The following is a 24233-nucleotide window of genomic DNA, read 5'->3' as shown; positions in this document are numbered from 1 at the left end:
CAGTTCTCTGTACTCTTTGTTTTCTTTGGTTACGCATCCAACAATAGAGTATTTTTTACGCCCACTGATTTAATCTGCCGAGACGCCCCTCTGTGAGAGTCACACAGACACAAATCTGGCGTTACCCTTTCCTCACACAATGTAGATATATTCTCATCTTTATGAAAATAAATATATTTTAAATATTGTGGTTTTCATGTAAGACTATAGGCCAAAGTTATTTGCTTTCAGTGTTCTTGAAGTACTTTAATTAATAAATGTAAAGCAAAGTTATATTTGTCTCCTCTCCTTTTCTTTGCTGATGCAAAAAATTATCCGAACCGTGACTCAAAAACTGCAGTACGATCCCAACCGTGAGGTTTGTGTTCTGTTGCACCCCTAGTAACCAGTCTGGGTAACTTTGGGGAAGCCGTGTAGGGGTTCTCTGCCATTTACTGTGCCAATGGTGTTATCTCCTGTTTTGTGGTTAGTTAAGGAGCTTGGTATTCTGTTTGTTTCTGTAGGCCAGTTGAACTTATTTTCTAGTTAGTGTGGGGGTTTTGATAATTATTTAGAGACCCTGATGTCCCTGCTTCCATTTTAGTTGGTTATCATAATCATTACTTTGTCATTAAATGTTACAATAAATTGTTACTCCTTAAGTGTTTCAGCTGCCTTAACCATTTTGTTCCAACTTTTGCCAAGGTTTTTCTAGCACTAGTTATGTTACTTCCATTGTACCCATAGGCACATTAAATAGGCCCTAGCAGGATTCAACTGAGAACTTTTGGAGGTGGCAGGAAGGAGTCAGTAGAATGAGTGGTGTGGTGGTGGGACCGCAGTCAGACTGGCTGTGTTAAAATAAAATGAATCAAAGAGATGGCGATAGCTCAGTCACTTTCTCTGGGGGATAATAAAGGAAACAATTATCAGTAGGATACAAGATGACGGACTCATCCTCTTCTCCTCCTATAATTGCTTAAGAGAGACCACTAATGAAGACAAAATGACATTGGACAGAATTAGTCTCTGTATGTCTGAACAAGTTTTTTTCCATGGTATTTTGCACAGCTCACATCCTTCTGCATGGACGATGTACCATCTGTGGTAGTTCCTGTGAGCGGCATTAGTGTTGTCACAGTACTGGAATTTCTAACTTTGATAAAATACCTTAAAAAATATCGATATTCAATACCTTTCTTGATAGCACGGGGAAAATATCTACAACACGGAGGGCATACAATCTTACGGTCCCATCAGGGAGTTCTCCCATATTGGGCGGGCTTCCCTGACCTGCCGAGATTGAAGTGTAAAAATATTTTTGGTTCACTATGAAACTGTGGTGAGCCTACCTAGACTGTCTAAATAAATAATGGGAAACACTGAAGGCTATAACATGACAACCTGCGCGAGAGGAGGCAGGGCAGTGTGGGCATTGCAGCGATGTGTGTATCAGCTGACTGTTGGGGAAAAGAGAGAGGGAGAAAGTGCAGCTGTTGCGGTATTGATAGTTTGTGGTGCACCAATGTAATGATGAATGAGGGTTCATAAGCCCCAAATCTCCTTGTTTAAAATGAGGAAGAGGTGGTACCATCCTGTACATGTGCACACACATGCACGTGTACCATCACTTCAACTGGCTCAAGCAAAGACTTAATATAAGCTAAATATTTTCAGATTTAATCCTGATCTATAATGTGAATTAGCCTTCAGTTTCATTCCCAATTTTCTGTAGTGGCCCCACTAATATTTGTTCAAGAATGTTCTAAAGTAGCATTTCACACGACATGGTCAAGATATTTTTGAGACAGAGAACATGACCACAAGTACTGATATACACAAAATATATTATTTGATTCTACTGGTAAAATATTTCTGTTGGTATTTAAAATCATAATTGTATAGTAATCCCCTAGAAAACACTTTTATATTCAGACAGATACTCAATCTTTTTAATCTTTGATAATTTTACTTCCTAGTTTTAAAGAATTTGTTAGGCAGTCATGTTCTCAGATGTAGCAGGTATTTTATTGTAATGAACTAATATCACGTTTTATAGATGTCAGTTTATTGAATTAATACAACCCACAATTGGCTAACCCCCTGCCCAGATACAAATGCAAAGTGTCGTAAAAGAGTAGTGAGTGAGGAGTCAGCAGGCAATCAATGGCAGAATAAAAAGGCAATAAAAGGTGTTTTGAGAAAGTGTGAGCAACCGTTACCACGAGAGGTCCTTGAACATGCAACCATAAATGGCCTCCCAAAATATAATGCAAATTATCGAAGCAGAGCGCAAATGAATCATGGACAGACGCAGAGGTGTACGCTCTTTTAATCACTCACTCACAGACACGCAATCAATCACATGATCCTCCTGGCAGGGATAATGACAAATCCACCGAGTGCAATGCTTGTTAGAAAACATTGGTTTCCATGACGACACCCATCAGAGTTTTGTTGAGAGCAGGGGGCGGGAAGGAATTTGACGGAAGCAGCCGTCTTGTAATTCATTAAGCAGGAAAACCCCTCTGCTCTAGTGTTTTGAGGACGAGTCTTAATTCAAGTCTCAAGCTTCAACTTTTTTAAACTACATCACGGAAGGTCGGCCATGCAAGCAACAATTTTTTCTGAGCCCGACACACATTCAATTTCAACAAGTCTTGTTATCAACAGAAATCCAAGTGAAGTTTGACTGTGATCAGGAATTTCTCACTACAGCCCCTCATGACCAATATAATCTATAGCTTTCTTTTACATTTATCCTGTGTAATCAAGATACTATTAAAAATAAAGGTGTAAGGATAAAAAAAATACTGCAAATACATGTCTGTATATCTATTTGAGTAGAGTGATTCGCTGCTCTCCACATTGGATCTAATACCATTAGTCCCCAGAAGCTGTCCGAGACGCTGGCTCTGCTGGGTTTGAATCATAGAAATAGAATAGGACTAGAAATGTAATTTGACTGTTTTCTGTGGTCATTTGACTAGTACGAAAGAAAATGCCCCAAAACATTTTTGTTGCAGCTTGCTGGAAAGAGAGCAGATGCATCTTGGACATTTGGCCAGTTAGCTAGGTAACTAGCATGTCCTTCTCCAGAATGATGAGGAGTGAGGCAGAGGGACTGTTAGACCCAGAGCTGTTGGTGGCCGCTGTTTGGCTCATTTTCTGTAACTGGTGTAGCATGGCGGAATTAGCCAGCTCTCCCCTAGTTAGCTAGCTAGGTTGCTAATTCCACCATGCTTTAATGCTACACTGGTTACAGAGAATGCGCAGAACAAGGTTGTCACTCATTGGTGAATAGCAATGTGTTCAAGGGCGTAGGTTTGGTCTCAGCATTGGTAGGGACACCATTAACAAAATTATCTAATGCAAAGTGCATGCAATGCATTTGTTTGTTCTGAAATTAATTTTTAATATGTAGGTAATTGGTTCAGGTTTTATGGTACTGGATTTCTGAGCAATGAAATAATGTATTAATGAATTATATGATGCATAAATTTGGGCATCCCAATTTATAGCACATTTTTACAACCTACAAGTATAACATTTATCCTCAAAATAGCCAGTGTGAATGATAACACTCATGGGTAACATTGTCTAAACATCCCTTAAAAAACAGCAAGTTAATGCAATCTTTACCAAAATGGACAATTCAGCATCTCACCTGAACCCCTGATGCTGATTCATCACCACCCTGCTCTACATCTGTAGCTTCAGGCTGCTGTTTTTCCTGCACAGTAATTCATCAATTTAATACAGACACTAACTATGCTTAGTTGACTGCTGACATTGGTCAAGATTACAGGGAACAGAGATAGCCTTATTACTATCAAAGGGATAATATACTAACAACTTTCAAATATGTTTCCATTGTAGAATGGGTGGTACCTTAACCCTCTCTCATTACTCCAGGGCTCTTGGGAGCAGCTTGGGACTGTTAGTATACTGGCTGTGGTCATCACAGTGAACACCTTTATCCAGGCCCCGCTCCACTCACAGCTCAGCCCTACGTCAAGCTGCGCTACACAAACAGCCTCCTCTTCATTAAGCTCTTTGACCTCATCATCTCATCAGTATCTGGGCCTAATGTTTCGTGGTCATAAAAGTTATTATGACCACGAAATCGCCTCATTCTACTTTGAGTTAAAAAAAACCAACCTGCAACCAGATCTGCCGGTGTTCTGGTTTAACGTTAATGAGTGACCGTGTGAACTAAACCGGGGGGCTGCATGTTTCATCACGTTACGTTTCTTTCCTCCTAAATGACGAATGTTAACAGTCGACAAAGTTCCGCATGCAGCGGACATTATCATTAACCCAGCAAGTCTGAACTGTAACGGAACATAACGGAACTTAAACTGTAACGGAGGGAAATGAAGACGTGTAGACATCTTAACGCTGATTGGCCAAGACTCGACACGTCACATCAAAGATGTTTTATTGCGAAGATCACGACATCACTTTTTCTCTCACTCAGTTGACACCCCCCCCCCAAAAAAAACCTCTACGGATCTACACGATTCACGTGGTTGATATATTTTGATTCAAAACGGCGATTTTCGCCGAAAAGCGCCAAGTTTGCAGGTATGTAGTTAGCCTACTACTAGCTAACTAACAATGACCTGGGCTTCCTGATAGCTACTTACCCTCTGGTTGGTGATATCCCTTTTCTTTTTTGGTGGCATTTTCCTATCTACAAAGCACAAAAGGGTCAACAATATCAATGCTGAGACCAAATGAAATACTAATCTGAGGCTCTATTATTTCCTGGCGTATTTAGTAGCTTACCATGTCAGACTACTGCCAGCTCTCTTTCTGCAAGTCACGATTCACTGAGTGTTTCTGACTCTGCCACTTCAGCCAATTAAATGACAGAATCTTGTCTCGCAGGTTTGAGGGCGCATTGGAAAACTTGGAAATGTATTTTTCACTCTTCTGGGCAATGAACATAGTATAGATAATACGAATGAGTTTGCAAATATATTGTGCAACATTATTTTTTCTAACAGGCAATTAAAATTAACAAAATATTGGTGGGGACAATTGTGTCTTTCCCAAACTTTGGTTGTGACTAGTGCCTATGGACCATATGCAAACCTACGCCCTTGAATGTGTTTACCTTTGCTGTGACAAGCGTGTGGAACAACGGTCTCAAAAGCAACGATACACATCAAAATAGCCGCCATTCTGATGCAGCTACGTTGTTTTCAATGGGAATGTCCCTTTACTCCTGTTTTATTTCAATGGTTTGAACGCTCCCTTACTGAACTGGATCCTGGATTTTCTGAACCCTAGAACTGCTCTGCTAAGCAATGCTCAAACCACGTCATTAAGTTGGCTGATGACACAACGTTACCAACAGTGAGGAGTCTGCATTCAGACTTGAACTGACAACTGGGTGTTGGAACAATAATCTGACTTCTAATGTTGAAAAGGTAAAAGCTGCTCAACTGACTTTAAAAACAAATAAAGCCGTCTCAACATGACTGGCCAGTTTTACCGGTTTGATGAACGTCTTTTCAATGTAATCTGTCCTGTCCATCCCCAGAAGCCTCCTTCAGCTCCTCTCTTGAGTGAGCTTACAACAGACCATAACCTCTGAGACTTTAAGGTGTAGAATACAGCGCATTAAGGGTGAATTGTCCATAACACCTTGTTACGTGCCGTGTTGTTTTCTCTCTGCTCTCTCTCCCCAGTGTCCATTCAGGTGCCACCCTTTTCCCTGCCTAGCAGCTGCAGTGTGTGGGCGTACTCGGCTGGGCTCAATCACCGATTAGGGCCGTGATGGTGAAGAGGCCGGGAGATGCAGACAGACAGGGCCGAGTGGCAGCTGTGTGTTGTTAGATGTGGTGATCTCCTCTGCTCGAGCCGTGTGTGCTGGTGTTTGTAGCGTGATCCTTTATTTTGTTTTATATTGTGGTCTTTTGAGTTAAATTGTTACTGCTGTTAATCAGTGTCACTTTCCTTTTTTTAGAAAGTAGTTTTTGCGACCATTTCAATTTATTGTTAATAGAATACTATTTTGCTTATTCATCCGTTACCCATGAGTCTTTTGTCCTGGGTTTATTTACACTGTGACTTCCCTCATCCCCTGGACCTTAATAGGGGAACGTAACACAGCTGTAAATAGAACAGTCAATCTGCTGTCGCTGCAGGGCTCTGGTCATTTGTTCTCGCTTTAAGGCAATTGAAGACGCATTTATACCACACAGTGAAGAAAAACTATTTTGGCCACCTCTTTTTGGACAGTTCAATTTACAGTAGTCATGCTTTGTTGCACATTAATTATTTCTTATATGGTCATCTTTCGTGGCGTAATGTTCAGTGTGTTCATTACTGACCGGCCACTCCGGCCTGTCTTTTCAGCTGGGAGCAGGAAAGCTCACTCTGGTGTTCAGAGGGCAATGCAATTTCCAAAGAGTGAACAAACAAGCTAGAGTGCTGTCATATTCAACCCTTAACTGCATGGGTGTTTTTCAAAACATTTATCCCTACCCTAGGTGACCAAGCACTTGCATAATGTAGATTAAGCCTAAAATAATGTTGCTTGTATACGTAATGTATTAACATTAACAAACACAAATTATGTTGCTATTTCTGAAGTTCCAAATCATGTATTGATGTAATTTATAGATACTAATGTAGAAATTCATTATTATTATATTTCAGCATAGCCCGTTTCATGTTTAGACAGTTTTATCTTACACATCTCTTACTCTTAACTTGTCATAGACTGGCACCTACCCAACCCAAATTAGTCAGCACAGTACTCACAAATCACTTGCTTGTGGGCATTGCAACATTGTGTGCATATTCCGCAGTTTTGCGCTGAGTGTGGCTGGACAGATGTGGCATCTCCAGCGTTTCTTGTGGGGGTTTCTCAGCTAAGGTTTTTCTGTTTGTGGGGAAACCTTTTCGAGCGTCCATCAGCTTGTGAAAGTCGCGTGACGTCTTTTTTTTTTTCTTCAGCCTTGGCCACAGCCGAGGAAAATATGATACTTATGAGATCCTCTGGCTGTGGTAGTTGCAAATTTGACTAGGAAAACTACTTTCACGTGTCTCTAGCCATCCGCTCCGGGCTGTTGAGAGAATATAAGATTCCCTCATTGGTCATAACTTAATTTCATGGTCCACTTCTGCTTTTTAAATGTTCTGATTCATAAACAGCAGAAAAACAATTCCTCATCATCAGTAGCTTCAAGTACAATCTTCATTTTCAGGGCTGCTTTCGTCAAAACCCTCCAGTATCAAGTGCTGCTTTGCACTAAACCTGACACGATCATGTTACTGTGCCTGTAAGCTCATACAAACAAACATTTTCATTGCCGTGTGTATTAATTCATAGAGACAACATCCCCATCATGAGGCCAAGCAGGAAAACCCCTGCCATCACTTACATAAAAACTGTTTACACTCTTACATGTTTATTGAGAAACACATAAGACAAACAATGCATTTTATATTTTTTGACACCAGAACTTTGGTTAAAACAAATAGTTTGAGGAATATTTGATGATTTGACTGCTTCAGTGGATGAAATAAATTAATTAGACAGGGTGTGTTATAGTCCTAGGTCACTAAAGACCAAAGGTGTTCTATTTATTGGCCTCCACATTTTTTCTTTCTTTTTTTCTTTCAAGCCAATTTCCAGACCTTCGACATCTTCTTCGCTCCGTCTCTCTCACCTCCATATAGTCTCTCCTGGTCTTTTTTTAAATCCAGATGGCTTGTTGCCGCCATCTAGTGTCACATGTTTACTTTACTTTTTATCCTCCTGTCACTAACGACATTGACCCATTAGATTAGAGATATATTAATGAAACAACATACAAATAACACCAACTATTCACAAACCAACACATTTAATCCAAAATGGGACATGGACCGGCAAAATAAGCTATGAACACCACGTAGGTTGTAACACAAACAAGTTGTAATGTAGGATGACAAGTTAAATACATATAAATACAATAAGACATACAAATGGTTAATTACAAAACAGCATATAAACACATTGTGGTGGTAAACTATTTTACCCGCTGTTGAATCTTTTTAAACTGAAATATAGAACATCGTCAAACAGAACTTCTTTTAAAAGTATTTATTCTTGCAAGAAATGGCACTGTTATACAGAGTCACACAGAGTCTGTAGAAGTGTGTGTACAGAGTAAAAGATCATACAGAGTTATATAGAGAGTGATCAAGGGTGGGGACCTGTGTGCTGTAACATCCTGTTTCAGTCCGTGGCATTTAAAGAAGTATAAGTGCTTTATCTGTGTAACGACAGACACAGAGACATATACGTTTTATCCTTAAGGCATAAAACATGTGAATATACAATAAGTACTTGTTATCCAACACAAAGAAGAAGAGGATATGTGTGCAGGCAGTCAGCTGCTGCATGGATCACAAGTTACATGATGCAAGGTTATGATAGCTTGTTTCAAAACAAGTTATGAAACAGTTTACTTATAAGAATATAAAATACTTGTAAGAATATATTTCCACACAAAGGGTGAAGATCTACTGAGTTCAGAGCAAAAGTACAAGTGCTTAGGTACTACTAATATACTATAAGTAGAAATATATACTAAGTAGAAATGTACCATTACAATATCAATAAATGTGTATGTTTGCCTCTGAAGGCCCCTTTCTGTTCGTGAACATGATGATGTATTTTGTGGGTGAAGCATATGAGGCAGATTAATATTCTGAACACTTGAGCTAACGTCGGCTAGCAAGTTAAGTTGGCTTGTTCTTTTAATGATGGCTAAAGAAAATGCAAGTTTCTCTGAATATGTACAGTCACTTACTTTCCGGGAGTGTTAGTGTTAAGACGGACTCTTCAGAAAGAGAGTTTGTGTTGTGAAGTGAAGTGTTTCAGAGACGGAGAGAAAATGTTGCACATAATTTAGCTTCTGCAAACTGCAACCAGAGGCTCATGGCTGTGGCTACCATCGGTGGCTAAGGGTAACAGAAAGCTAAACTATTAGCAACATTTCTATCTCCATTTCACTAATAGTTTTTCCTATTTGCAAAATTTTTCTATCTCTTTGACAGTTTAGCCTGTTAGCAAAATTTTCTCTCCATAGCTCCAATAGTTTAGCCTTCTGCTTGCAGCAGTCATGACTGCGCTTAGCAGAAGGCTAGGCTAAACTATTAGCTACATTTTCTCCCCAATACTCAAACGCGTCGTTGATATTATAGCTTGCTAGAGCATTGAATCATAGTTTGTCATCTAAAATGTATGCAATATTGATTATAACATCCAATAACACAGCAAGATGACATTTTCAGTGTGTAACTTTAGCCTAGTCTGAGAGGATTTGCCTCCAGCTAACACTGAGATGTAATGATGATGTCAGGTCTATAGTCACATATACATATGATGTAAATACACACACAGTGAAAGGGGAAGCCATGAATGAATTCAAAAGGTAATAGAGAAAAAACATAATATGGAAAGTATAACTAAGTTTGTCTGTTCTAGTAATGTTTCTATAGTTTGTGTTTTTGCACTATTTATACGTGCTGTGGACAATTCTTAAAAATGTACAGTGAAGACAGACATTCATTTCATGCTACTGCTCTACCCAGCCTAATGCTGGCTGTCTGATGTTCTGTTGCAGAAAAATGAGATGGATGAAATAAGACTTCAGGTGAAACCAGCAACGTGCGGTCGGTGACTGTTGTGTCCACATCTTTACAGAGACCTGACTCCATCGTTGCATTCAGATGAAGAGGGCAGGACTCCGGTGGGACGTGAGGAGGTGGACTCTGTGTTTACTGTTAAACACTATTAATTTTTAATGTTGAGATGTAGGCCATATTATCTGCCCATATAATTGTTTTTATTACTGCTGTTTACATTCCTTATGATGCAAATAAAAAAAATGCACAAGAGGAATGTAGTGTTTTTGTTTTGTTTTGTTTTTCTCGTGTTGAAAATTGACTACAACTGCATTTCGTTGTGCATCCCTGTGTTGCATATTGACAATAAATGATCTTTGAATCCTTGAACTACTGTATATGTGAATACAGTATATGGCATGAAAAAATACAAATATGTTGCACTTTCTGGATAGTGTGCATTTTTAGAAATTAACTACTAACATTAACAACAAAATTGACAGCAACACACAGTTTGCTGGGGAGTCGGGGCAGTCCCCCGGGACCGAAACTCCACCGCTGGTGTTTGCAATGCCTAGCTGTATGTGAGTTGCTACAGCTAACTGCTAACTGACGGTCCGTCTCCCAGAGCCACCGCTCGCCCGCGTCCCGTTAAAGTAGTCTCCTAGTGATGCTCATTTCAGTAGATACAGTATAGTATCTGCACTGCAAATACATGGAAGTCTTCCACATAACATTACTTTCCCCTACTGTATCATGCATATCCAGATATAATAAATCTCTAAATGTACTCCTTCAACAGGCTCTGGTTGCTATTTAAAAATTTGATTTACTACATTTTTATCTCCATTCTATATGTCATGATAATAATTTCATTGCAGTTGACTGCCAGTCAAACAGATAGTCATTTCCATATTTTATTGTCCAGTTACAGGCAGTATAACCATAACCACCATTATCCTTATTCCTTACTTGAACCAGTACATGTAATTGGACTGAAGAGCTGGAAAGCACATAGTGTTGCTGCACATACCTCCGTAGCTGGATGGGCAGGCTGAACAGGGAGTCCCCATTCTGTACGGAGCCTCACCTATCCAGTTCCCCCTAGAGAGAAAAATACACATTATCGTTACATTGGGTGGATATCAACACTGGAGGCAAATCTATCAACACCATGGGTAGAAATATCACAAACAACAGGTAGAGATGATGACATAATCACTGCAAATGGAATTTACTTCATTCCCGCATTCCCGCATTACACTCCCGCTCAGGCAGCTGCAATTATCTTTTCATTAGTGTGTTTGCCTTTAGCGATGGACACTCATATTCCCCAATTGACTTTTTTTTTTTATCTCTTGGACTTTTTTTTGTCTTTCAACTACTTCAACGTACTTCCAAATGAAACATTCTGTCCATCTTTGGATCTTTCACCTTCTCTCAAACTTTAGTTTATACTCATTCATACTTTCACCTTGAAACTTTTCCCTCAAACTTTAAACGAGTCTTGGTCTTGAAGAGAGCAGATGACCTCATCAGACTCACTGAAAGTTTCGGCTCTTCAGCTTCAAATTCAACTGTTTCATCAACTTACTCTTTGAATGACTCTCAACACTTAAAACTTTCAGGGATCCTCCAGCTGTCATTTACATCATCATTTCACTAAAACATGAACTAAAACTGAAACATCTTCCAGCATTTCTATTTTAACTGCTACTTCATCCTCTTCCTGTAGTAATAATAATAAATTGTATTTGTATAGCGATTTAAAAGGTACTCAAAGACACTTTACATGGTAAAAACAGAAACAAAAGAATATAAAAAAATTATATGACATAACAGTAAGGAACAGCACAAAAAAAACATACATAACTAGCTTCACAGGTTAAACCCAGATTTAAATAGATGAGTTTTAAGTGCAGTTTTGAAAGTGGCGATTGATGGAGAATGTCTGAGGTGCTGGGGGAGGGAGTTCCAGAGGGAGGGGGCAGCAATGGAGAAGGTCCTGTCCCCCCAGGTCCAATGTTTGGACAGAGTAAGGGGGTTAAGGAGGTTGGCACGTGGAGGTTTTGAAGGACTGGGGTGATGTGATCTCTGGTGCGGGAGTGGGAGACCAGACGGGCAGCTGAGTTCTGGATGTATTTGTTGATGATTTTGGTGGGTGAGCCATACAGGATGCTGTCGCAGTAGTCCAGGTGATGAAGGCGTGGATGAGTGTTTCAGCGACTAAGGAGGAGAGGGAGGGGCGTAGACGGGCAAGGTTTTTGAGATGAAAGAAGGTGTTTTTGTGATATGATTGACGTGGCTTTAAAAGGAGAGGGTTTGATCAAAAATTATTCCAAGATTATGGACATGTGTGGAAGCAGGAACAGTGGTGCCATTGATGCAGAGGGAGGAGTTATGGTGGGATTTCTTTAGTGATTTCAGGCCGATAATGAGGATATCAGATTTGTCGCTGTTGAGTTTGAGAAAGTTGGCTTGCATCCAGGTTTTTATATCTGTGAGGCAGTTGGTGATGGTGGAGTGGGTGGTGGGGGTGATAGATTTGGTGGAGATGTAGAGCTGGGTGTCATCAGCGTAGCAATGGAAATGGAAACCATGGTGTCGTATGATGTCGCCAAGGGGGAGCAGGTAGAGGATGAAGAGGAGGGGACCGAGTACTTAACCTTGGGGGACACCTTGAGAGACTGGGGCTGTGTCAGACTTGAATTTGTTGATACTAATGAACTTTTCACGATCAGAGAGGTATGATTTGAACCAGGAGAGTCCTGTGCCAGTAATGTGGAGGGAGGACTCGAGACGGGAAAGGAGGATGGAGTGGTTGATGGTGTCAAAGGCTGCACTGAGGTCGAGTAGTATTAGAATGTATGAACCAGAGTGGATAATGTCAGAGTAGTAGGTGGAGCGTGCAGTATTGAGAGCCAGTTTGCACTGCTGTATGTATTCATTGTAGGCCGTTTTGTTTGGAGAGTCGCTCTAGTCTGTGTTTCCGGGACTTCATGAGGTGGAGTTCAGGGGTGAAACAGGGAGCAGTGTGGGTGAAAGAGACCGTTTTGGATTTGAGAGGGGCAAGCTGATCAAGGCAGGAGGATAGTGTGTTATTGTAGAGGTTGACCAGGTCTGTGGGGGAGGAGCTAAGGGAGGGGGTGAGTGTGGAGAATTTGTCAGTGAGAGAGGCTGACAGGGATGAGGGGCAGACAGACTTGATATTACGGAGAGGGATTGTGCGCGTGAGTTTGGGTTCTGGGATGGGGATGTCGATCTCCATCATGATAGCTAGGTGGTCAGAGATGGTGAGGTCAGAGCCAGAGAGGTGGTAGATGGGGGTCCAGTGGAGCAGACCAGGTCCAGGATGTGACCCCGGTTGTGGGTGGGGAAATCAATGTCTTGAGTGAAGTTGAAGCATCTAAGCATGTCCAGAAATTCTGTGGCTGTTGTACAGTCTGAGGAGTCGATGTGGATGTTGAAATCACCGAGCAGCAGGATGGAAGTTGAGAAGGAGCAGAGCTGGGTAAGGAATTCAGATAGGTCGAAGAGGAAGGCAGGGTTGGGTTTGGAGGGGCGGTAGATAGTTGAAATGACCAGGGGTTTAGAACCAGAGAGTTTGAATGTCAGCTGTTGAAATGAGGATGGACTTTGGATGTTAGTCAGGCTGGTTTTTATGCGTTGGTGGTAAAGAGCGGCAATTCCTCCACCGCGGCCATCAAGGCGTGGTTTGTGAAGTAATGATATCCGGAAGGGGTGGTTTGGTTGAGTGCGTAGTAGTCCAGGTGTTTTTGCCATGTTTCAGTGAGACAGAGGATATCAAGGTTGTTGTCAGTGATGAATTCATTGATGATTGGGCTTTTGTTGCTTAGTGAACGGGTGTTGAACAGAGCAAGTTTCATGGAGTGTTTTGTAATTGGCTGTGAGGACTTGGGTAGGGTTCTGAGGTTGGCTGGATTCACGTGCTGTTTGGTATGGTGACGTAATGAGGGAGTGGTTATACGCCGGTGCTGAGTCCACAGAGACGGGATGGAATTGACAGAAGTGGGGTTGTAGATGATGAACTTGCGCTGGGAGCCGATATGGACATCACTGGGAGGGATGTAGCAGAGGTTGTGTTGTTTTTGTTTATGGCTTTGTTATTGCAGTGTGGATAGGGCAGCCTGTCTGTCACAAAGGGGGTTAATGACAGGGAGGACCAGGAGGGGGAGCAGTCACGGGAAACTGTGCTCTGAGGTGGCAGCGTAGAAGAAGAGAAAGGGGTGTTTGTGTGGAAAGTAAATAGTCAGTCGCATGGACAGGATTGTACAGCGTCCTGCAAATTAGCAGCTGGCTCCAAAGCCCAAAGTTAAAAACAAGCTGGTAGTAGCCCGGCAGGCTGTCCGGTCTGGTGAATGTCAAACCTAAGAGGTCTAGTACATGTTGGCTGACATCATACTCCTAGTTCAAAACACACAGATCAAGACAGCCAGGATCTTAAAAGTACAGCGCAAAATGTGCTTCAAACTATGACTCTTGGTTCCCCTCTAGCGTCAGCTTTGGACTCAGGGACGATGTGTCAGTTTTTTCTGCTTCTTACATGCTCAGTGTCTTTATAAAATAACTTCCAACATAGGTTTACTTAGTCTTTAGGTTTATTTGCCCAAAAGAAGTACTGGCAGAACAGAAGTGTTTAGGAAAAGATCGTGGTTGGGGTTCAAATAACATCTGTACATCTGTTACAGTTTGTTACTGTTTGTTAACTGACATAAGAATATGGAGTTTATGAAATAAGGTAAATGGCCGTCACCATCTTGGGTTACGGCCGTCACCATCTTGGCTTTTTTGCAACCAATGAACAGAAGTGAGTGAGTGACGTAGAGACGCTGTATACGACTCTGTCAGGGTAGCAACCAGTCAATCACTAGGTAGCCCTGCCCTAAAGCATACTCCTCTTTATGGTGTATTTGACTCTAAATGGACCATAATTTACTAAACGAACATCATGCTGTATTGAAGATGACTTGAAACTAGAGATTGAGACCATAAACTCATGTTTACAATGTTTACTGAGGTAATAAATTAAGTGAGAAGTAGAGTCATTTTCGCATTAAACTTTTATACAACCAGAATTACTTTTGCAACTGGAGGAGTCGCTCCCTGCTGGTCAGTAGAGAGAACACAAGTTCTCAATTCTGCATTAGCTTCACTCTTCAGAATCGGAGGTTGCCGCCTGGTCTCATACAGACACTAAAGGGTGCCTTGGTGCGTCGTTATCACACGTCGAGGGGCACTGACCAAGCGTTGGTATTTGACGAGTTGGAAGTGAAAATGGGTTGATTACCAACTTCAACTGTTGTAGTTGATTCTGAATGCTGGAACAAGTAAAAACAACATCACTGCATCTTGTCACAGTCATGGCACAGATTTACACACTGAGGTGCAACTCATACTTAGGTGAGTAGTTGCAGACGAGGAAGGTGGCTTCTCTCCACAGAACTCCCCACACAAACATGTTGTAGCAGGTCTGCACTGCACATCCCACTCTGTTGGTGGAAGCCCACACCATCTGAAACAAAGACACACAGATATACTATATCACAAGTTCTTATGATTTGCTGTCCATCAAAAGTTTCTATAGATGTTCCAAAGGGCCCCACTTCAAGGTAGCGGAGGGCGAAACAAAATGTAGTAGTTGGCTTTAAATAGAGTCAGCAATGATAAGAGCTGGTGGAAGTCTAAGGAAAGAAGCTTTGATGCTTCCTTTCTTACCTCCTTTAGCATAGGATGCACTGGAACATGCTTTACCAAAGGAAAGGATAATATGCTGTCCCACAATTCCTTGCGGCAGCAACATTTAAAGCGACACACCAATTGGCCGTTCACAAAAGCGATCATTAACTACAAACCCTGATCATGTAAGTTACTGTTGCTATAGCCTGCTAATAATTATGACTTTAACTTCAAACAATATGTTAAACCCATAGGCTAACTATGAATGTTATGTTGCTGTTGCTGTAAACTGCTGTAAAAGGATCACGTGGAAGATAACCTTGTAGCTTAACTTGCATTAGTTATTTCTTAATTTATGATCACTAGTTGGTGCTGTTCAGGCGGCTGGAGGTTATAGAGTTAAGTAATGAGAGAAGAGGGAAAGAAGGAGGAGGAGAGAGGAAGAAGTGTCTGGTCCGCTGTTAGAACTTCACTAAAGTTATGAGGAAAACCCAGAACGTGTTGGACTGATTTATTCCTTATCATACGCCCACGTCGCTTACACTGCTGCTGAAGCCTCATCCTCTACAGAGCCTTCACTAATGTCCCCCATGCCTTACAGACAGTGTGGAGGAGGAGTCCAGGCCCTCCTCCTGGTCACCCACTAAAAGGCGCAAGATAGTTGAAGGCATTTTGGCCTTCATGAAAAAGCAGGCTGAGGAGGAGGAAGCCAGGGATGCTGCTCAATTTGAATAAAATGAAAGATTCCATTACCTTTTTGCCAAACTTGAAAAAAAAAAAAAGAAAAGAAACTAAAATAAATTTTAAAAAAAATAAGAGTTCTGTTGTTTTAATTGTACAAAGTCAAATGCAAAGCTCATCCGTTGCTTAATGAAGCTCTAGCGCAAGTTCAGACAGGAAGACTATCCCCTCATGCTTAGGCTTAAAGGCCTTTCTCCATACGGCTCTCCCACTAGCAGCACATACTCTATACCGGCTGTCACTGTCAGAGGTGTCATAGACTCAATCAGCTGTTTGTCAGCCGGGTCGCCCTCAGCCAATAGCGCTCTGGCACACCCTCTTCGTCAGCCTATCAGCATGCTGCTGTCTACTTTTAAAGGTGCTGCATCCCCGCCGCCAGCGTCTGCTGCTGTTTCATGCGACCCTCCTCCTCCCCAGCACCATCCGTCTTCGCCGATTCAGCACTCCATCACCATCTCCAGCCAACTCCAGCCGATCCTCCAGCCACCATCACCAGTGTCTGGACTCCTCGGGGGGATTGATATTGTTGCCGCTCAGGGCAATCACAACTCGATCACAAATCTCCTCGGCGAGTTCAAGCGCCAAATAATTTCTGTGTAACTAATTAATGCATCATTCCGTCATAATAAAATGTTAACTACTAATCAGTCACTTGTCTCTCCTGATTGAAATGTATTATACACTATTGAGCAACACATTGCTTCAATCCAAACATAAACCTTTGCCATCCTGTCAGAGCTGTCGCTGACCACTGCCTAACTCACTGTACTGTGCAAGGCCCTTTCTCCAACCTCTTAAAAGATGGCCAATAGCAATAGATGTCAGGCAATCCCCCAGAAGAATTAGAAAGAGGCCGGATCGAGGGCTGGGAGGCCGGGTTAAAAGAAACGCTAGTGTGCTTGCTCAATGGATCAATGGAGGAGCAACTTTCTTTGGAACGAATGGGGCGCTGCATCCAACGCTGTAACCAGGTCTCTTTGTAGACATGCGATTTCCGTTTTACATGCAACATAATGTATGTTCTTTATTGTGATACTAAAATTTTCTTTTTTAGTGTTTCTTAGGCAGCCCATGGTTATTGCATCTTTCACGGAAAGATCCACTGCTATAAAATTCACCAACACTGTGAATAAAGGCATTGATTTTTTTAATGTGCAAGACAAAAGTTCTTCAACTATTGCCAAAAAGACAAAGGGAAAACAGGAGAGCCATTTATTTACTCAACAAAATGAAATAGTCATGTTCTTAAGGGGAACCAGTTCAGGGCTGACACTTGCACAGGAACAGGTGGATCCTCTTCCTCAGTCAGGACAGCAGTGATGCAGATGTTATCAAGCACTGTTCACACTGCGTCGATATTCGGAGTAATGGTGTGATCCACCTCCAGAGTTGAGGTTTCAATTCAAAGAAGATCTCTCACCACCACCTTCATCATGCCAAAGGCCGTCTCTATAATGGCTCTAGCTCTGGCACGGTAAGCCCTCACTGGTTCCCGGTATGGGGTAATGAAGTACAGTCAGAAATGGGTATCCACCATCCCCCACGATGAATTGAACAGCTGGCAGGTAACATGGTCGGATATTTGCCAGCGTTGTCACAGATTGCCTGAAGCTGGACAGAATTAAAAAAAGTGTCCTGTTCAGGTAATCTTGTGGATGTGGATCATGGTTAGCCTTTATGCGGACATCGCATCCACCAATAGCTCCCACACGGTAACTGAAGGCTGGGCTCTTGGCAAGGCGTTGGCAACCATGGTCAACTTCAGCCAACTGTGCCAGTGTGGGGAAGTGGACCACTTTGTCCATGTGCCAGCCAATAAATCACCAGGAGAACCTCTATATAGTGCACCCGGTTATGGGTCTTCTCTCTGCTGAGATGGGTCATCAGTGCTCCAGTAGATGGACTAGCGGGCGGTAGTCTGACACATGTCTTTTGATACATCTAAATAGATATGTGCGAGAGGGACATGGGTGTTGGGGGTGGCATCTATTTTCCCCCTCTCCTGTAAAACACAAAATCAAGTCTACATAACTGGGGTGCTGTTTGTTATTGTCTTGTTTTCATTTTTAGTCCTAATGATGCATTATGTTGTGTAAGGGAAGCACATAGGAGAAGTTAGGTCAGGGTTTTCTGCTCGGGAGGGTGTACCCACATAGAATCCTGGAAGAAAAGCCTAAAGGCTATCTTCTACCATGTGCCTTAAGGGCTATCTTCAATTTCGGCACCCTCTGTGATCTATGTGCCATTTGTGTACGCAATGCCATGAAGCTCAACAGTCATAGCCTCCTTTTGCTGCAAGGTGAGCCATACAGCAGCAAACTCCATACCTCCCAAAACACTCTGCAACTCTGATCCTCCCCAGCTGCCCTTTGATTGGCTCATCAGGATATATACTGCTCAGCTGGGTTGATGGGTTACTGGCTATTCACTGAGTGCAGTGGTGTTGCGCCCTTGATTATCTGATATTAATGTCTTTGAGGAATCATCTATTTTGTCACATTACACATCCACAGGTGGTACCAGCACACAATCAAGTCAACATTTCAAGGTGTTTACTGAGTTGAATGGTATATCTTAACTTATTATATGCAGATGCTTCGGAACAAAACGATCACCGTGTTCTTAATCAATGATGGAAATAGCTAAGGAGTGAGCCATGGCACTTCTTTCTCATCTCTGTGCAGAGTTGCACAGAGAAGAGAAAATTGTATGGATCGGGTGGCGATGGACACGAATTGTTGATGTTGTTCCTGTGTAGCGTAAATAAGCTGATAAATGATATGATGACGTGCATAGACTGACGTACTTGCTGATAGCCGATCATGCATTCAGCTGCATCGGAGGCATTTCTGGTACTGGTATAGGAACAGCTCTAGATGATGACCTTTCTCACCTGTGTGTAGTGAGTACACATGGGCCCATAGCAGAGCAGCGGGCAGCTGGGATTGCAGAAGCGAGGGTAGGGGAACACGTAGTCATTGACTTCATCATGCCAAGGCTTGACCATCTGCAGGATAGACTGATACCTGTGGTGGAGAGAGTGTACACGGTTGGTATTTAGGGGCATACTGTAATGGACTACGGTGTGACGGCTGTGACAGAGCACTGTAGTGTGTGCTTTGTATTCTGCTAATTATGTTGCTATTATGTTTCTTTCGTCCTCTTGACCCAGAAATTGCCACGGCGGAGAGAGAGGAGAGGAGGAAGGAAGGAAAAGTTGGTGGCGTTGCTGCTGTAAAAAACAGCATCACTGTAATATTAATTGTAATGCATGATTGTAATCTGTGGAAATAGAAATACCAGCACTGACTACAACCATATTTATTAAGAAATATTGCACTATAAGTGTGCATAATCTGAATCATGAAAAAAATCATAAAACATTTGCAACTCTACCTTTTCTCCATCAGCCAAAAGGCTTTTCAAATACACTGTTTAACATTATTGTTATTATTAATGCAATAATATCAGTAATAGCAGCCTGAGCCTTTACTTTATGCCTTTCACAAACTAGACTATAGATTTTATTTAACATGTATAGCTGTCTTAAATGCTCACGTCTATCTGATCTTTCAGTAATAACCATATTTTAATTGTCTATTAGTGTCATTTCCTCACGCTCTGAAGGTGCAGTAGATCCGTATTGTATTGGAGCAGCATTCAACAGGGAACAGGAGTTTTTGTTAACTCTTTTTAACTAAACTTTGGACAATTGGGAAGTAATTAGCATCACTCAAAAACTAGTAGTGAGGAACTTCCGTTTGGTAAATCCATCCTTGCTGAAATGCACGAAGCAGCGCCAGCCCACCCACTACGCCGAGTACCCAATAGGGTGCTGCAGGGATGACCCATGAAGTTAGCATGACACTGGTTCCATCAACAAAAGGCGGATTTTGGATTATTGCAGAAAATAAGCTCTGTGGCAAACAAACATTTATGATACTCACGTTTTGTTCAGCAAGATAATGTTCACAGACATCATCAACAGACAGCATTTTAATAATTTTTTTTAAAAAGCTAACGTTAGTCAATAAACTAACTACACCATGGTCACATGACTTCAAGTCACCATCAATAAGCTATAGTCAAACTGGTCGGCAGGATAACGTTTGGTAGTCTCATTCAGCCAACTGCCCTTTTTCAGACACTAAAAAGTTTCCAAATTCAAGTGATGTATTTGATGTCATAGAACAATACGCTGAAATGTGTTAAGCTTGAACTTATTTCAGGCATCCGTCCCAAAGAAATTTCAGATCCTATAAGGTTTTATACCAATGTACTATAGTTAATAACCATATCTATTCAAAAACGCCATTCTGGCACAGTTCATGTAGTCAATATTTAATGACAGTTATAACACGTTTTAATTTTTCAGTGCTTAGAAAATGCTTGTGTTCTGTTTTTTTATATATATTTGATCGATCGTGTTCTCTCTCTCTCTCTCTCTCTCTCTCTCTCTCTCTCTGTTTTTCTCTCCCAAACACACACAAAGTAAGGAGGGCCCCCAAAGAATATCTTGCCTTGGGTACCTGTTTTCGAGTGACGTCCTAGTCACAAGTAAGCTAAGTGCAGAGGCACGTTAACCAATCGCATCAGTGCTGGAAGGTGACAAGTTAAACCACTGGAGGTCAGCAAAGACACTGTTTTCATGGTCTGTCACTGTAAGTCTCTCTAACTCTTCTTTGTCCCAGTGTTCCTATCCTGGCTTCTGGTGGATTATTGTATGTGACGAGATAAAAACTAAAGCATTCTTCCCTCTTGTGTGTGTGTGTGTGTGTGTGTGTGTGTGTGTGTGTGTGTGTGTGTGTCGTACCTACCCTCCGGTTCTGACAGACAGATTCTGTCCATAGAACTGCAGCAGGTAAGCGGGTCCATGTTCCCACAGACAAGTGGCAGCCCAGGCTTCAGCTGTCCTGGCCAGATCGTAGTCCCATACCTGTGGGAGACAGTTGTCCAGTTTCTGTTGTAAAGGAGCATGCTATATTTCAGGGGACAAGCAATAATTTATATTACCCACGTCTGCTCAAAAGCACAATGTCAAACAGTTTTCAGTCCTTGGGAAACAAAGCAGTAAAGTTTAGATACCACTATCTCCTTTTTGGTTTTGAAGAACTCTCGTGGGTTGCTAGGAATTAAAAGGGTCAATCCATATTTTTTTTATTTCAGGGGTCTACTATAACATTAATGTTTAAACAACACGTTCTTTTTTTCTTCCTACTTTCCTTTCTGGGAGATTCTGAGGGCTTGATATGAAAAGAATTAGCCAAAAAGTATTTAACTTCGAGGTAAAATGTAAAATACTCAATGGTGTAAAGGAAAATGTCTAAGTAATTCAAAATAGTATTTTTTTTTTTTCTCTTTCAACTTCTAATGCTTAAAAAATACAAGCTTCTCAGATCAAGATCCGGTCAACAAAAGGTCAACTTTTTTCTTTATTATCATACAAAAAACTTTCTTTTGTCCCCTTCAGGTTCTACATAGAAATGGTAAATGTACTTGTAAGGCGCTTTCACACTACATGTCATTTATATTTCTTTCATACAACAGTGCCCTTACATCCTAAAGAGGTCAAATTTCCTTCAACATAAAAATGTATTTTCATAACTGTTATGCAATTGTTTTCTTTTCTTTTATGTCACATGGATTATAATAGGACTTTCTCACAGGGAGGGAGTAGGATGTTTATCGCAGATCGTTGTAGAACCTAATAAAGGAATTATCATAAAGAACACAATGTTACTATTTTATTTTATGTATGGTTTAATTATTCAGGGGGACCTTATTATTTATGATGACCGTATTTAAGATTAGTTGTTTGTTTTTCACTAAACAAAAAAAAGATTTGTCCAATCTGTGATGCAATTAAACATATTTGTTTCTTAACTAAATGTAAGGTAACATGATTCCAGTTTGTTTTAGTGTCATTTCAAGAGTTTGGGGCATAGTTTGATGAGTATCGGGATAATATCGTAAATCGCCATTATTTTGACCAGGATCATCAGGACATGTATTTTTCATCTATCACATGCTGAGCATGGGGTGTATTGATGGACTGTGTCTTACCATGTACTCCATGTTTGCAGCAGGCGGGAACACGCTGGCTCTGACTTGGTTGTGATAATCCAGGATGGCCACCATGTCGCTCTGACTGATGAACCTCTTCCTCCGCGCTCCGGACGAGGAGCTGGGTTTGATTCCAGGAGCTGAACCGTCGGACGGTTGTGTCTTCGGAGACTCCGTGGAGTTTACAACCCGCCCGTTAACTCCGCTCAGCAAGACCGCGCAGGACAGAAAATAAACTGTTAACCCTGTCATGTTTGGGAATATCCGTCAAACTGAAAATAACAAAAATATCAACTGATACAAAGTAAAGCGTGTTTGTATCCTGGTAGATGTAATCCAGTATTTGCAGTGAGGCTCTCTGCAGGTCTACATTCTGAGAAGTATCTCTGAAAGGGTTTAGCTCGCCCTCAGTGTCTTTCAAAATAAAACACACTGCACAGAGGTTAACATGTATTTCATGAGAAAAACATATAATAATGTCATATTATGCGCTGCAGTATATTGCTTATGTCTAATAGTATGTAGCTACTGTGTAGATGAAGAATATGTATATGAAATACCCAGACAAGGATAAGGCTTATTTAATTTTTGTGTGATTGAATTGGCCAAATATTGTTTCACAACAAAATACTGTACAAAGCATTTGGCAGAAAAAACAACAATGAAATGAAGATTTAAAAATGATATTGAATTAGAGGTCCCTGTCTTTCTTTTTTCATATATATATATATATATATATATATATATATATATATATATATATATATATATATATATATATATATATTTTATAACTATTTTTAATTGTATATAATCCTTAGAGAGCTCAGTACAAGCTTCTAGCTTCTATCACCCCTTGACAAGCTTTTGTTCTGTTGTTCCTTTAATTCACGATCTGCTTATCTGGTATACTGTATGTATTTAAAAGTGTGCCTGTGTATATGTGAATGTATTTGTGTACAAATCACGTCTATTAACTTATCAAAAAATGTGGGGCTGTTGCTCTGTCATAAGCTTAGCTGCAGTTTAAAGGTGCAGTGTGCAAGATGTCCAGATGCTCCAAACTAATAGGGAGCGGCATTTCTATGACTGGGTAAATACAATCTAAATGTACAGTCATCAGTTACTAAAAAGCCAACTATTAAATATGAAGAATGCGCAAAATTCAACCATATTGCTGAAACTCTGAGAGACGGTCAAAACAACATGGCTATTTAAAAATCTTCACGTGTGGCATCGGCCTATAATTTACATTAGCCATCTTTGTGTTTGATGTAACACTAACCGGAGGCTGTACAGCCCGTGTGAATTTTGATAGTTTGTTTATTAGACTTCATCCAAAGTGGCCGAAACAAGGAAACAACTTGTATTTTTGTTTAGTCCTCTCCGTAACCAGGGAACTGCTTGATTAGGAGGAGAGAGGGGGCAGCTCCAGGAGACAGACTTTCAGTTAACGGAGCTGTAGTAACACAAATTCACAAACCCCAGCACCGGGGGTCTGATCCTGGGGGACTGTCTCGACTCCCCAGCAGATCAGCAAACTGTTACTGCCATTACAGAGGTTAGACCCAGCACTGTCGCTGGCCACAGCCCGCTGTGACTCCCGGCGATGGGGGTTTTTGTGGCTGAATGCTAATTGCTACAGCTAACCGCTATCTGAAGGTTTGGTCTCCTGAAGCCGCCACACGCCCTCCTCCAGGTGCAGTGGTCTCTTAGTGGAAAGGAGGACGAAACTAAATTATAATTTGTTTTCTTGTTTCTGCCCCTTTTCATTTCATCCAATAAAAAAAATGGCAACAGGCTCTGCACCTTCACAACACATTCTCACTCCAATGCTTCAAATACAGCAGCTTGGTTGGTGCTCCTAAGCCTCAAACTAGGACACTCCCTCTACCCCTCTAGCAAACTGCTCCAGTGCGTGCTGAAGGTCACGTGCTGAAGAAGCCAGCAGAACTACATCATGCAAAGAGCAAAGACGCAATTCTGAGGTCACCAAACCTGACACTGTCCTAACCCCGGCTGCACCTTGCAATCCTGTCAATGAAAATCACAAACAGGACTGGTGACAAAGGACCACCCTGGGGGAGGCCAACACCCACTTGAAACGTGTTTTACTTTGT

General features: G+C 41.4%; 1 protein-coding gene across 2 annotated transcripts; it reads right to left on the bottom strand.

The window, feature by feature from the left end:
• Positions 1 to 10522: 10522 nt before the first annotated feature.
• LOC137865864 (peptidase inhibitor 15-like) lies at positions 10523 to 22452 on the bottom strand. Of its 2 annotated transcripts, none has more exons than XM_068701405.1 (5): positions 22114 to 22452; positions 20868 to 20986; positions 18944 to 19076; positions 15030 to 15145; positions 10523 to 10716 (listed from the first exon to the last, which is right to left on the bottom strand). In XM_068701405.1, exons 1-5 carry the CDS (start codon positions 22363 to 22365, stop codon positions 10581 to 10583), a joined length of 756 nt encoding a protein of 251 aa, XP_068557506.1. In that variant the 5' UTR covers positions 22366 to 22452; the 3' UTR covers positions 10523 to 10580. The 2 variants fall into 2 exon arrangements, with proteins under 2 accessions (XP_068557506.1, XP_068557507.1); XM_068701406.1 differs by lacking the exon at positions 10523 to 10716 and adding an exon at positions 14280 to 14951.
• Positions 22453 to 24233: the final 1781 nt, after the last annotated feature.

Source organism: Cebidichthys violaceus, unplaced genomic scaffold (assembly GCF_023349555.1).
Source record: "Cebidichthys violaceus isolate CVI_PGR_0920_01 unplaced genomic scaffold, fCebVio1.0.p SCAF_8, whole genome shotgun sequence".
Lineage (NCBI taxonomy): Eukaryota > Metazoa > Chordata > Actinopteri > Perciformes > Stichaeidae > Cebidichthys > Cebidichthys violaceus.
The sequence above is the reverse complement of the archived record's forward strand: the minus strand, read 5'-3'. Positions and strand labels throughout refer to the sequence as shown.

What these genes read in the sequence shown, in the direction of transcription:
- LOC137865864 (XM_068701405.1), bottom strand. Translation starts at nt 22,365, where the DNA reads ATGACAGGGTTAACAGTTTATTTTCTGTCCTGCGCGGTCTTGCTGAGC. An exon ending in TGTGTACTCACTACACACAG is followed by an intron (nt 15,146 to 18,943) that starts GTGAGAAAGGTC and finishes TCTTTGTTTCAG; the next exon opens with ATGGTGTGGGCTTCCACCAA. An exon ending in GTCTGCAACTACTCACCTAA is followed by an intron (nt 10,717 to 15,029) that starts GTATGAGTTGCA and finishes TTTTCTCTCTAG; the next exon opens with GGGGAACTGGATAGGTGAGG.